The sequence below is a fragment of the Solanum lycopersicum genome, chromosome 8, assembly GCF_036512215.1.
Source record: "Solanum lycopersicum chromosome 8, SLM_r2.1".
NCBI classification, from domain to species: Eukaryota; Viridiplantae; Streptophyta; class Magnoliopsida; order Solanales; family Solanaceae; genus Solanum; species Solanum lycopersicum.
The window spans coordinates 66,120,736-66,134,249 of NC_090807.1; the positions used below are offsets into that span (position 1 = coordinate 66,120,736).

Genomic DNA, 13,514 nt, shown 5'->3' on the forward strand with positions numbered 1-13,514 from the left:
ATCATCAAACAGACTATATATTAAAATCATATATACTGTATTTTTCATAAACTAATTTTGTCATCGTCAAATTTAATAGCATTGATAATTCATTGCAAACCAACATAAAAAAAAATGTGCATGTGATCATCCTCTAAAATAGGGGTCATGTAACCTGATCAAACTTGACTTGACCCTTTGAACTCTGTTTGTATATTTGGAAAAAAAAAATAGAAATTAAAAATATCTATAACAAAAACCTCTCTGTGTAATTTGATACCACAAAATTGGAAACGACAATAAAACATATCATGTATTTTAATGTGTTTATGTTTTTTTTTTAATCAAACAATGAAAGGTCCATATATTTAATAGATAGGGTTATTATATGTGTATATATATATAACCAGCTATATTCGAATTGGCAAAATCATGAAGAAGGGGACGTATATGGTCCTTCAAATATTTTTTGATAGTGAGTGAAGATTCCACTTTTTTTAACAAAGAGTTGTCTTATATAAATTTGAAACTAAAGAGTTTGCAACATATATCTATATTTTACGAGTCTGAAAAAGAAAGAGTGTATGTAGATTTTATTTCTACTTCACAGAGACATACAAATTTTATTTTTTACTTTATAGAAATAAAGGATTTTTATTTTTAAATAATGAGTGACTCAAGTTAAACATTTCAAAAAAGTAACAGAAAGGGAATATGAAAATATAAGCTATATAACAATAGCAAAATGTAGATCGTTTATATATAAATCTTACTTTTAATTACCTCATAGAGATAAAGAATTTTATTTTTGAACCATCAGGGCGGACCCACCCTTGCCTGAGTAGTGTCAAGCGAAATTCCTTCGTTAAAAAATTATATCGTATATAGAGGTTGAATTTTGGTTATATATATATAAGTATTGACATCTATTGATACAAGTGGAATGATTAATCTACCGAGTAAGAAGTTGCAAAAGGTCTTAAAGGTTGTGCGTTTCAAGCCCCGTTGGCCTCATAATTATTTTTTTTTAATTTTTTTACTTCAACCATTAATACCTCTTCATGAGAATCCTACGTCCGTCACTGAGCCATTGGCGATTCAAGTTAAATATTTTAAAATAGTACATAAAGGGAATTCAAAAATAAAAGCTAATGATAGCAAATGATAGATTTAAGAAAATTTTACTTCTATCTCTTTAAAATAAAAAAAAATTATTTTTAATAAATTAACAGCGATTCAAGTTAAATATTTTAAAATAGTAACAAAAAGGGAATACATATGTTATAGAAAGTTGTACATATATAATACCGAAAGATCTACGAATATTACATTTTTATAATTTAGTGGAGAAAAAGAGAAATTCTCCAATACTATTATTTTATTTTATTTTATGGGAAACATTCTACAACATAATCTATCTCCACATTAAAAAAAAAAAGCATTTCTACCACTACTTTTTATTATTCCAAATATATTTAATATAACAATTTAAAGAGAAAAGAATGGAATTGTTTGCCTCCCCCTAACAAAACTAAATTGTAGTTCAAAAAAAAATTTAAAACATCTTCTAGGTCATAAGAGCTTATTATTAAAATCGTCACTCAGTTATCTAGTAAAATCATTTTACAAACTCATTTAATTATATTTATAGCACTCAAAGGTCACTCAACTAACCAAATACCTATTTCACCCTCTATCTTATGAACTTACCTGTAGAACATATAAATTTTATTTATAAAGTAAAGAAATGAATAATAATTTCAAACATATTTAATGTTCAATTAATTAATTAATTGAGCATAGTAAAAAATTAATTTATTAAAATAATTTGCTCGTATCAATAATATTTTGTAATAATAATAAAAACTCAAGAAAATTATTTGCATTTGTTAGAAGCTCTACGCCTAAGACTATGCACTAGTAGAAGTAAGAAAAATTAATTTCACTAATGACATTTTCTATATTGTGTCCTCCTTATCCTCCGACATATTTTATCTATGACAACTCATAAATAGTTTTATTTGCACATCGAATACGAAGAATAAATAAAAAAGTAAGAAACCAATTATTTATTTTTCTGAAAAACAGTTTCCGTCCTATATACATATAACAAAAACTAATACTCACATCACGTTTAACATGGCAACACTACATATATATTAATGTATGTATGTATAATTAATAAATATATATACGTGTGGACAGTGGAGAGAATAATTAGAATACTGAATACGGCATCATCAATTATGTAGCTTAATTTATATTTTTTATACGTATAATATATATATAAGATATGATTCCAAATTAATATCAATTCTTATCTTTTGACTGATTGTTACGTTTGGGCCGACTTTGATGAAAAATTAATCAGTTCCATCTATTCATAATTAATGTTTATTCTCAACAAAATAAATATATTAATCTCACACATGTGATAAGTAATCTATTTACATATTATAAATGAAATAATCAAGAGCTTAAATTATATCTATTCGATAGTCAGAATTTTTTTTAAAAGAGTTCTAAATTAAAATACGAAGAAAAAGATATATAAAAAAAGTCAATTTAACATAATGTTTTGTTGTTATTAATATAGATGGTCTAAAAGCATGTACACACTTAGGCTAAGCTTCTTTCAAAAGTATATATGCTATATTTATTTTTAAAAATTCCTAAATATATACGAATTTTATATACTTGTTATACGCATATTATAACATGAATTACGTATTATATAATATGTTTGTATGCTATTTTTAATTTAAATAATTTGACCAACAACTATTTAAATTAATTCTTCCATTTTGATCCTGAGTGTCCCAACTATGGGCTTTTATTTTTGACATTTTGCACAAATTAGGTCTTAATTATTTTAAAACCTAAATGGAAATTCATACTATCATGTCCTACTAGGAAACACATAACACATAACTCTGTCTTTTAAAAAGATTGATCTTATTATATATTAATGAAGAGATAAATCATGAATTGTGGCACGTTCACTCTTTACTAGAGGTTTTAGGTTTGAATTTTGTATATGAAAAATATTCTATTGGGAGTGCAATCCCGAATAACTCTGTAATGCGCAATCTGAATTTAATTAGAGCTCTAATATAAACTCCGAACAACAAAATAAGGAGAAAAAAATTGAAGAGCTACATTAAGACTTTGTCCCAATATAATATATAACATAAACAAGTACACATATAAATGTATTTTTTAACATTACAAGCGCAATGAAACACATATAATCATGACCAATTATATTATAACTGAGCTAATTAATAGCAAAACATAATAATTACAATGTGAACTGAATTAAATAATTTTATTACAAATGGTGACAAAAGAAAACACAAGTACATTAACAAATGCATATATGTTTCTTTTTCTTAAGACATGAACGCTCTTAAGTCAAAAAAACTACTGCAAAATATTGTAGTGAACACTAAAACAATGACTAGAAAGTAGCTATCTTATTGTATTTGAGACTAACTAATCTCCTTACTCAAATGCATGATAATATCTCAAACTAAATACAGGATAAGATAATCATTTCGAGATCACTATTTTTTATTCCTCGTACCAATTAGGTCTGTGTGATATGAAGAAAAATATTTTTGATAAAAAAATATTATTCTAAAAATATTTGTGTACGATTTAAATAAATATGAGAGGTAGGGATGTGTGGTGGTTGAGATGGGGGCTATGAGTAAATGAAAATAATTGGTTTGTCTAAGTGTTATAATGTTGAGAAAAAAAAGTGTTTCCCAATTACACTAACAAATAGGGCCAAACATCAATGACAAAATTAATCAACCTTCTCCCCACCTATATTAAACGTGATTATTAGGCCTAAATTTAAATTAATACTAACATGGAGTAACTTATTAAAAAGAAAATGAATTTATTATTGAAATTAATGTTTGGTGATGGTTGGTGACATAAGTAAAGAACCAAATCATCAAGAGATATGTTTCATATTGAACTGTATCTCAGTATAAAAAAATAATACAAACTAATTGGATTAACGTATGTTTTAACATTTTGAGAAGTTAAAAGTGTTTATTTAAAAAAAAAAAGTGTTTAATCAAGTTTTTGAAAAAAATACATACTTGAAGGGTAGCAAAAAAAAAAAATTCAAGAAGAAATAGTTTTTCTTTTAAAGTATTTTTTTTTTAAAAAAAATAACACTTTTAAAAAAATAACACTTTGAGTTTTTTTTTTTAATGGACTTCTGACTTTTGGTTTATAAGTTGAAAGCCAAAAGTAAAAAATTTTTAACTTATGACTTATTTGTCTTTTGTTAGATTAATTTTTTTTAATTTTCTATAAATACTAATACAAAAATATTTTAAAATTAGTGAATTCAAACAAGCTTTTAAAGCACTTTAAAAAGTTTGATCAAACACTAACTGTTCATATAAAAAATACTTTTTTAAAAAGAAAAAAACACTTTAAAAACATTCTTCAAAATAAATTAATTTTAGAAATTTGACCAAACTAATATATATATATATATATATATATATATATATATATATATATATATATATATATATATAAGATTGACTTAGTGATTAAATAAATTCAAAATTTACCTTAACATTTTAAGTTCAAAACATCAATACTATATGAGTTGATATACAGTCGAAATATATAAAATCAAGGTTGCTTAATTAGAAGATACATGCATGGTCATGGTCTAATTGGATTTAACACCTCAATAATCCATAACAAAAAAACGTTAAAGTAATAATAACACATGATAATATTAATTAATTAATAATGGCAGTTGCTAGAAGAATCACATACATATATCACAGGTCATCAAATCAGAAATATACGATCATATATGCTTTTCTTTTTTTTAATCAAAATAAGGTAGCAACAACTCAAATGAATCACATGTTTATGAGAGAGTTTTGAGAAAATAAAAAATAGGAGTAATAATTAAGACCAATTATAATATATACTATCATGATTAAAAAAAAATTGCAACCTATAGTTTTAATTATATATAAAGGTCGATATTTTAACCTCTAACATAAGGACATTACGACAATTGATTTGAATTGTTAAGATTCAAAATAATAATTCGATCGAAAGAGTTTAAATTTGTGAAACAATTTTTAAAAAACTATATAATTTGACGTACTTTACTACTTTCTCTGTGCACAATTGTCTGTCAGGATAAGGTCATGCACTCCTTTCAAGGAAAATTTAATATAAGGTGTAATTTGACTATATAACCCTATTATACCAAGAATATCAAAACTTTATATAACTTTTCAATTGAACAAAATAGAGTAATTATTAAGCGCCAAATTGGAAAAAACTAACTAATTATTTCTTGATTGTTTAAATTGACAATTAATCTTGGACATCTAATTTTAATATATATGTCAAACAATTGTGGACAGAGGGAGTACCATAAATATTATTATTTAATGTACTTTCAAAATATTACATATTTTACTATGTGTGTCAAAGGGCGGGTCAGGTTGAAAGTGGAAATATTAAAATGGGTTCAATAGAAACCGGGTTGGGTCTTGACCTGCCCAAGTTTATTTTGGGCTGAAATGGGCTAAAAACGGGTTGGATATTGACCCGCCTAATTTGACTCGAGTAATCTCAATAATTTAACATACTGATATTTAACTTTTATAATCATAATTTAAATTTCGCTGAAGAATTTTTTGTTAAAAAAGTAAGAAATTGATAGATAAATCCTAAAAGATGTTGAATAGATATTAATTCATATCTTCAATATAGGAACATATCTTAATAAAAAGTTTTAAAACAGGAAATTAAAGATTGAATTGGGCTCAATTGACAATTCTCTTCAAATGGGTTAAGCTTGAATGGATTGAAAATGAACCAGATTCAAATTACTTTGAGCCCAACCCTTAAAATTCTGGACGGATTGGGCGGGTTACCTATGTTTGGGTTCACTTTTGACACCCCTATATTTTTATGGGAAATTTTTTAAAATGTCAATATTTTAGCATTTAAGAGGACTCATTAGCAACAATTTCAATATTTAGTAAAAATGTCATTTTAGTTTGTTATGTATATTTTTATTATTTATTTTTATTTAAAGAATATAATTATTTAATAACAAAAAGGAGAAAATTAAGGGGGGAATATTTCAAAAAAAGGCAAGCATCCTTAATTTTTTCATCAGTTACATTTTCAAATTAAATTTCAATTTTGTTTTTTTTTCTCCAGAATTTTACCTTTTTAAAATTATATTCATTCCACAATATATTCTATTTATATTTACTATAGTTTTTTATTAGTTTGTATTCATTTCAATAGGTATGCCGAATTTATCTATATAGTCATTTAAGAAATATATTTGTATTTTCATATATTTTTTTCCTATGTAGTTATTTTTTTCTTCAAAAATCCTGTATGTATTCATTTCAATATGTATTTTATTTGTATTTCTATTTATTCTAGTTTTTATTTAGAATTTTGTATAATAATATATAAAATACAAAAAATTAGTATGATGAAAAAGTGAATGAAATATAAAATTGAAAAGAAATAATTGAATATTTGGTGTACTCATTCTTAAAAAAAAACACATAACTAGTTGACATACCTCTAGAATAAATACAAATTAGAAAAAAGTATCAAATTCAGTTGACATACCTTTGTTAGTTTGTATTCATTCCAATATGTATGTCAAATAAAATGTAGCTATTTAAGAGATACATTTGTATTCGTATATATTTTCACTATGTATTTATTTTTCTTTTCAAAATCTTGTTTCCTTTTCTAAGTCGTATTCATTTCAATATGTCTATTACATTATTCGAATACAAATAAACTAATAGAAAGTTGTTCTTCTTATAAATAAAGTACATAACTAGTTGACATACATTTGGATGAATACAAATTAGGGACAAATACAAGATTAATAAACCATGCAACATGAAATTTTTAATAAATATAAATATTGATAGTATACATAGTGATTTGAATACAAATTAAACAAAGCATACCAAATTCTAAAAAAGACTATAAATACAAAACAAACTAATAGAAAATTGTTCGACAACTATCCGATCTTCGTCGTCTTTTTCAAGATCCTCACGAGTAGACAAAGATTCTACATTTGCGTTCTGAATTGGAGGAAGGTTTTACACACCAATGAGTCTTGCAAATGTTTTTACCCTCTTTCTTCACTCATTTTAGCAGCGGATCATACATTATACACTATTTGTTAAATAATAAATAAATTAAAGGATGAAAAGTCACCAGAAATTGGTTGATTAAAATGAATACCTCTAGTAAGCCTCTTGGATTCAGCCATTGGAGAGTAAATCATAATGGAAATTGAAAAATACAAACAATATTTTTTTAAGATTTAAACAAAAATAAAATTAGAAAAGAAATCTGAAAATAGGATAAAGATTAGAGATACCTTAATCAAAGGGATTCTTGTTGATTCAATTTTGGATTAAAAAAACAACCAAAATATATGGAAAAAAAATATTTGCAACTTGAATGTTGGAGGAAAATCAGAAAAGATAACCATGAGAGTGAAAAAAATTAAATGGGAGAGAGAATTAACAATTTGAAAAGATAAATATGAGAGAGAATGATTTTTTTAAAAAAAAAGGATATATAGAATTAATTGAAAAAGAGAGATAAAATAGGAAGAAAATTGGGACACATAAATTTTTTAAAATAATGACATTTTTGACATTATTGCTAATATTTATAAAATATGGATATTTTTACTAAATATGTTATTTATTTTGACTAGTTTACTAATTTTTTCTATTTTTATTATTGATTAAGAGTTCATACCTATCTTACACTTAGACACATATATTTTTGCTACAAGATTCACAAAAATAGGGAATGAGGTGACGAATTCTGTATGAATCTCAAACGCATGTGAATCACACTAAATAATGTATATATATGTATCTGGAGTGATTAGATGTATACATGGGATAGTGGTGAACGAAATGGGAGAGAGGTGAATGAAATTTACTATGTAATCCAGATAAATGGGAATCTACGTGATTACAATATATCTAGAGCAAATTATACCTAAATTTCACTCCATGTATCTCAGATACGTATATATGGACATATCTGGAGAAATTAAAATCTAATAAAATACATAATATTATAAATTAAAGTGTATCCAAATTATTAGCTCCTAAATTAACGAGATTTATATAAATTTCTCTTTAATTCTATTATAAAGCTATTCTTAATATTACGCGATGTGAATTAACTATAGCCAATTATAACTTAAAAGAAACTGACTTGGTCCATATATCAATTATAACATGAAGTAATTGACTTGGTCCATATATATATTCATAGACATCCATATCCAGTATTAATATTCTATAATGTAAAATACTAATACACTATCTTAGGACAAATTAAGTCATATGAACATGTGTTAATATACTTATTCCTTCTACTTTTAAGCCATGTGGTTCAAATTCTTTTTAAAAATTATTTTAGTGCATTATTTTGTAGGAATAAATATGAACATTGTAAAGTAAATATTGGAATATAATTTCATATCTTTTCAGTTATTAGGTGAAGGAATTAGACTTGATTCTCTTCATCAATTTATTCTTTTGACATTCTTACCTTTTTCATCTCCGTTTATCTTCCGAGTTTGAATTTTGTCTGTCTCAATTTATATTATATCGTTCAAGTTTCAAGTGAAATATTGTAACTTTGATAATTAATTTGAATATAATATCTATAAGCTTTGAAAATTGAATTACATATAAAATATGGCGAAAGGACAGGAATCACATATTTTTAACGCAAAATTATCAATTGTCCTTTATAAGTTTATAATTACAGAAATCCCTCAAACTGATACAATAATATAAGCGTTGATACATTAATGTGATGCGCGAGATACATTAATCGTTAAGTAAGATACATTACATTTTATGCATGATACATTAATTTAATGTACATTTTATACATGATACACTAATTTAATATGTGAGATACATTAATTTGATGCGCGAGATACATTAATTTGATGCGTTGATACATTACTCTGATGCGTGAAAAATGAGGAATATTGAAGAATTATAAAACTAATAGGGAATAATGATAATAAAAGAACTTAAAGTTGAATTTCTGTTATTTTTCCATAAAACAATATAAATTACAATGATAATAAATAAAAATATTTAAAAAGTAATATTTAGATAAATTTTTACAGGTATATACCTGCTATATGAATGAAAAAATTGCACATGCAACCGATTCGTATAGTGCCAATTAATTACTATGTATATAAGCTACCTTTTTATACATATATTTTGCATTCATTGACACTTTACGTTTTCAACATTATAGTCATCATTGTTAACTTGTCATAATTTTGAAGAAGTTTTAATACAAAAAAAAAAAAGTTTAAACTAAGTGAAAAAACTTCTCTTGTTTGCATATAAAAGAAATTTCGACATATGTATAATATCGTAGAAGTGAATTTAGATTTTTAAAATATGAAAAGTGAATTTTAAAACAAATGAAATGTTGTTGAAAATGATAGACAACATTGCATCGAATGGATGAAAATTGAAAATTTTCTTAAATTAAATGGTTATATGTGAGAAAATTCACTCGATATCTAATAAGGGAAAATTGTATATAATATCAAACTAATAACCGAAATTAAATAGAATAGCTAGGGTTTGATTTCATTGTGCTCCATAGCAAACATTGACAAAAATTTGCCAGGCATCTCTCTCCCAAAAGTCTCGCTCGCCACTCTCCCATTCTCGCCTCTCTCGCTTTATACACAGAAGTGTATAATTTCTGTTTCTGTTTTGTATAAAGCGAGAGAAAATTGTATATACAAATGCAAAAATGTATATCTTCGTGTTATACACTTAATTATATAATTTACAAACATTTTACTTCAAATATTGCAGAGAAAAAGGCCAAAGAATTATACAATTGTGAATTATACAATTGCAGAGAAATACAATTTTTTCTAGCTTTATACAACAGAAGTGTATATATTGTGTTTCTGTTTTTGTATAAAGTGAGAAAAACATACATCTTCTTGCTATACACTTATAATTATGCAATATACATACATTTTAATTCGATTCAACTGTATGCAAAGCTAATTATACAATTGCAGCGAAATAGGCTAGCGAATTATACAATTTAGGCCTGCGAATTATACACTTGTATATGTATAGCGAATTATACAGTTTTTATGTTTGCTATGGAGCGTAATTATGCAAAGTTTGCTATATTATACAGATATGAATTTTTTGTTTGCTATATGTGAAAGTTGCCCATCTAATAATTCTATCCACGAAAGTTAATTACACTAATAAAGAAAATTATCTAATATTTTATTTTTGTACAATGATAACATATCTAGCAATTATAAAAGGAAATAGCATCTTTTTAAGTCTTCCATGTTATTCATTAATTTGTTTCAAATTAGATTTTGGCACATTGATTCTACAACTAATAAACTAATCACAAATAATATAGGAGAAAGCTAAGGGTGTCAATTAAATCAAATATTCCTATATAAATATCCTTAATAGTTAATACTCTTTTATTGACTTCGTCACAACGTATTGAAGAAAGAAAAAAACTTTTTCTTTCTCAAAGCATAGGATGTATTAGTGGAAAAATTATCTAAATATACCATTCATATTATTATATTTTTTAAATTTTTCAAAAAAATTCAAAAATTCTTACTCACTCATATTCTCAGGTCCACATACTTTACGTAATATAGGTAATGTATCAAGACGTTGAGTGATGTATCCGAGATCGAAACAAAATATACCAGACCTTTTAGTGATGAAATCGGACATGATGTATCAAAACATTTTGAAATATATTCGGAATTCACTAAACTTAAGAAATTTTTATAGTTTAGAAAAAAAAATATAAATTTAATGTAATTAACTCGTAACAGAATATACACGTAATAACCCCAAAATTTTGATATCATTTCAAATAATAAGTAATAGAATCAAATAATTTACATCTTGATATATGAAAATGAAATCTCTAAAAATACATACACTCAAAACATATTTATGTGTGGAAGTACCCTCAAAATAATGGATCAATTCAATCTTAAATTACATCATTTTCAAATTAAATTTGAAAAAGCAGAATCAAGTCGATCCATATTCACAGTTCTTTATAACTTGCCCTTCGAGGCATCGCAATCTAAAATTAATATTATGTATCTAGAAGATGCTGAAAAAGGAACAACTATCCATAAACTTATAGCAATCACACTATTGTAGTGAAAGTGTCAACCGTCAAATTCCATGAATATTTTGCTCTTTCAAAAATTGACTTTTTTTTTTTTTAAAAAAAAATATATATATATATAGGGAATTTAAACGGAAAGATGTGTTTTAGTGATCAATTTTTTCCATATATTTTTATCAGAGCTCCATTGTAAAATATTATCGATTGATTTTCAATTTTCGACTAGTTATTTCATCAAAAAATTAGCATGTTTTATTGTAATAACTTTAAGAGATTATGAATTTAAGTCTTCTCGAATATATCAACGTAATATAATTGAGATTTGTATAAACTTACATGGACCACTGTAAAAATAATTTAAAAGGTGTAAGTTAGTATATTACACGTTTCTATTGCCATTCTCTAGAAGGAGGTAACCAAGAAAGAGGAAAACTTTAATGCATAGTACATATTATATTATGCATGCATGATTATATTCCCCCTTTTTTTCTTTTCTTTTGTAAGTGTGTGTATATATACCCCTTTCTACTAAAATCTTCTTCAACACAAAATATTTCCAATTCATATTTTCTACATTTAACCTAGCTATTATTTCAAATATGTCTAGAGTTTACTCAAACCTAAGAACAATTAATATTTCTAATTATGTAAGTCCAAGAAGAGAAACATTCACTTTGTGGATGAAATCTCTAGTGTACCATGGAAATGGATGTACTGCTTATAACTCAAATGGACAAATTGTTTATAGAATTGACAATTACAATATTAAACGAAGCAAAGAAGTTCATCTTATGGATTGCAATGGCAAAGTTCTCTTCTCGATTCGAAATAGGGTAAGTACTAAGTATCCTTTTCACCCGCTTATTTACTTAATTATATTTTCAACGATACTGATTTGTTATTATTATTATTATTTTCCGCAGAAAGTTCCGGTATTTGGACATTGGGATGGCTATAAATGGAGTTATGATGGAATTACTAGTAAAGAAAAACCATGGTTTCAAGTGAAGAAAATTCACAATGTTCTTAGAGGAGAAAATGTGAACTATTATAGTGTTATATTGGGATGTAATTCTGAAGCAACTTGTTATAACATTATCCTTGCCACAAAATCTATCAAGATTGTGGATCAACACGGTGGACTTGTCGCAGAGGTAATTAATCTGTCAAATCAGTTAAAAGATAGCTGCATGTAGTTAAATTCGTAATTGAATGGATTAGTATTAACTAATATACTCATGTATATTAAGTTAAAAAATGTTCACTAACTTTGTATTATTTTTAGGTAAAACAAAAACAAGCAAGTTCAGGAGTATTATTTGGAGATGATGTATTAACATTGGTGGTGGAACCTCATGTGGATCAATCATTAGCTATGGCTCTTGTAACTGTTTGTGGTTTAATCCATCATAGAATTTGATAATTAGTGGTATCAATTAATAGTAATTAGTACCTTTTTCTATTTGGAATAAATAATTGTAATCTCTATCTACCCTTTGTTCTTGAAAATAGGGGAAATAGAAATTTATTATGGTTTGTACTACCTTGAGGTTTGAGTACTAATGTGTACAATCTAATAGAATAGACTAGTTTGTACGTATTTCAAACTATTTCATCAACACAAATATTATATAATAGCTCTACTCAAGAAAGCTTGATCGCTGCTAGAAAATAAGAAATTAGTTGCGGAAAAAAAATATTATAAACGATTTATCACAAAATTCACATAGTTATATGAATATATCTATTTTTTTCTAGATTAAACTGGTATCCTACAAATTAAATATGTACGTTTATGTGATAACAATAATAATATATTTAGTGTAACTTTATAAATAAATTTTTGTGACAACAATAATAATATATTTAGTCTAACTTTATAAATAAATCTTGGGAAGGGTGATGTGTATGCAGCCTTATTCCTGTCTTATGAAAATAGAGAGAATTTATATATGTTAGTTAAACTCTCGGATATAATAAAGAAAATATAATTAAAAAAAATTAGAGAGAATACCAAGTAACGCCAACATATAATAGATAATCTAAGCAAAGAAAATAACATGATATATATATCAAAAAAAGTAAGAGAAAAAAATACAAGTACCACTAATAAAGGAAACTAGACGCTGTGACTACCTAATAATCTTTTACTGTAACTCGTTGATCTTCACATCCTCCTATCTTGAGTCGTGTCCTCGTCTCCTAGGTAAGTTACAAGTATTTTAAGTATGTCTAATCACTTTTTCCTAATGCTTTTTTGGCCTACA

The 13,514-nt window shown here is 25.5% G+C and overlaps 1 protein-coding gene across 1 annotated transcript; it reads left to right on the forward strand.

The window, feature by feature from the left end:
• The first annotated feature begins 11,927 nt into the window (after positions 1-11,927).
• On the forward strand, positions 11,928-12,667 carry LOC138338071 (protein LURP-one-related 11-like). The gene is made up of 3 exons (XM_069288546.1): positions 11,928-12,080; positions 12,171-12,401; positions 12,533-12,667. Exons 1-3 carry the CDS (start codon positions 11,928-11,930, stop codon positions 12,665-12,667), a joined length of 519 nt encoding a protein of 172 aa, XP_069144647.1.
• The last annotated feature ends 847 nt before the right edge of the window (positions 12,668-13,514 follow it).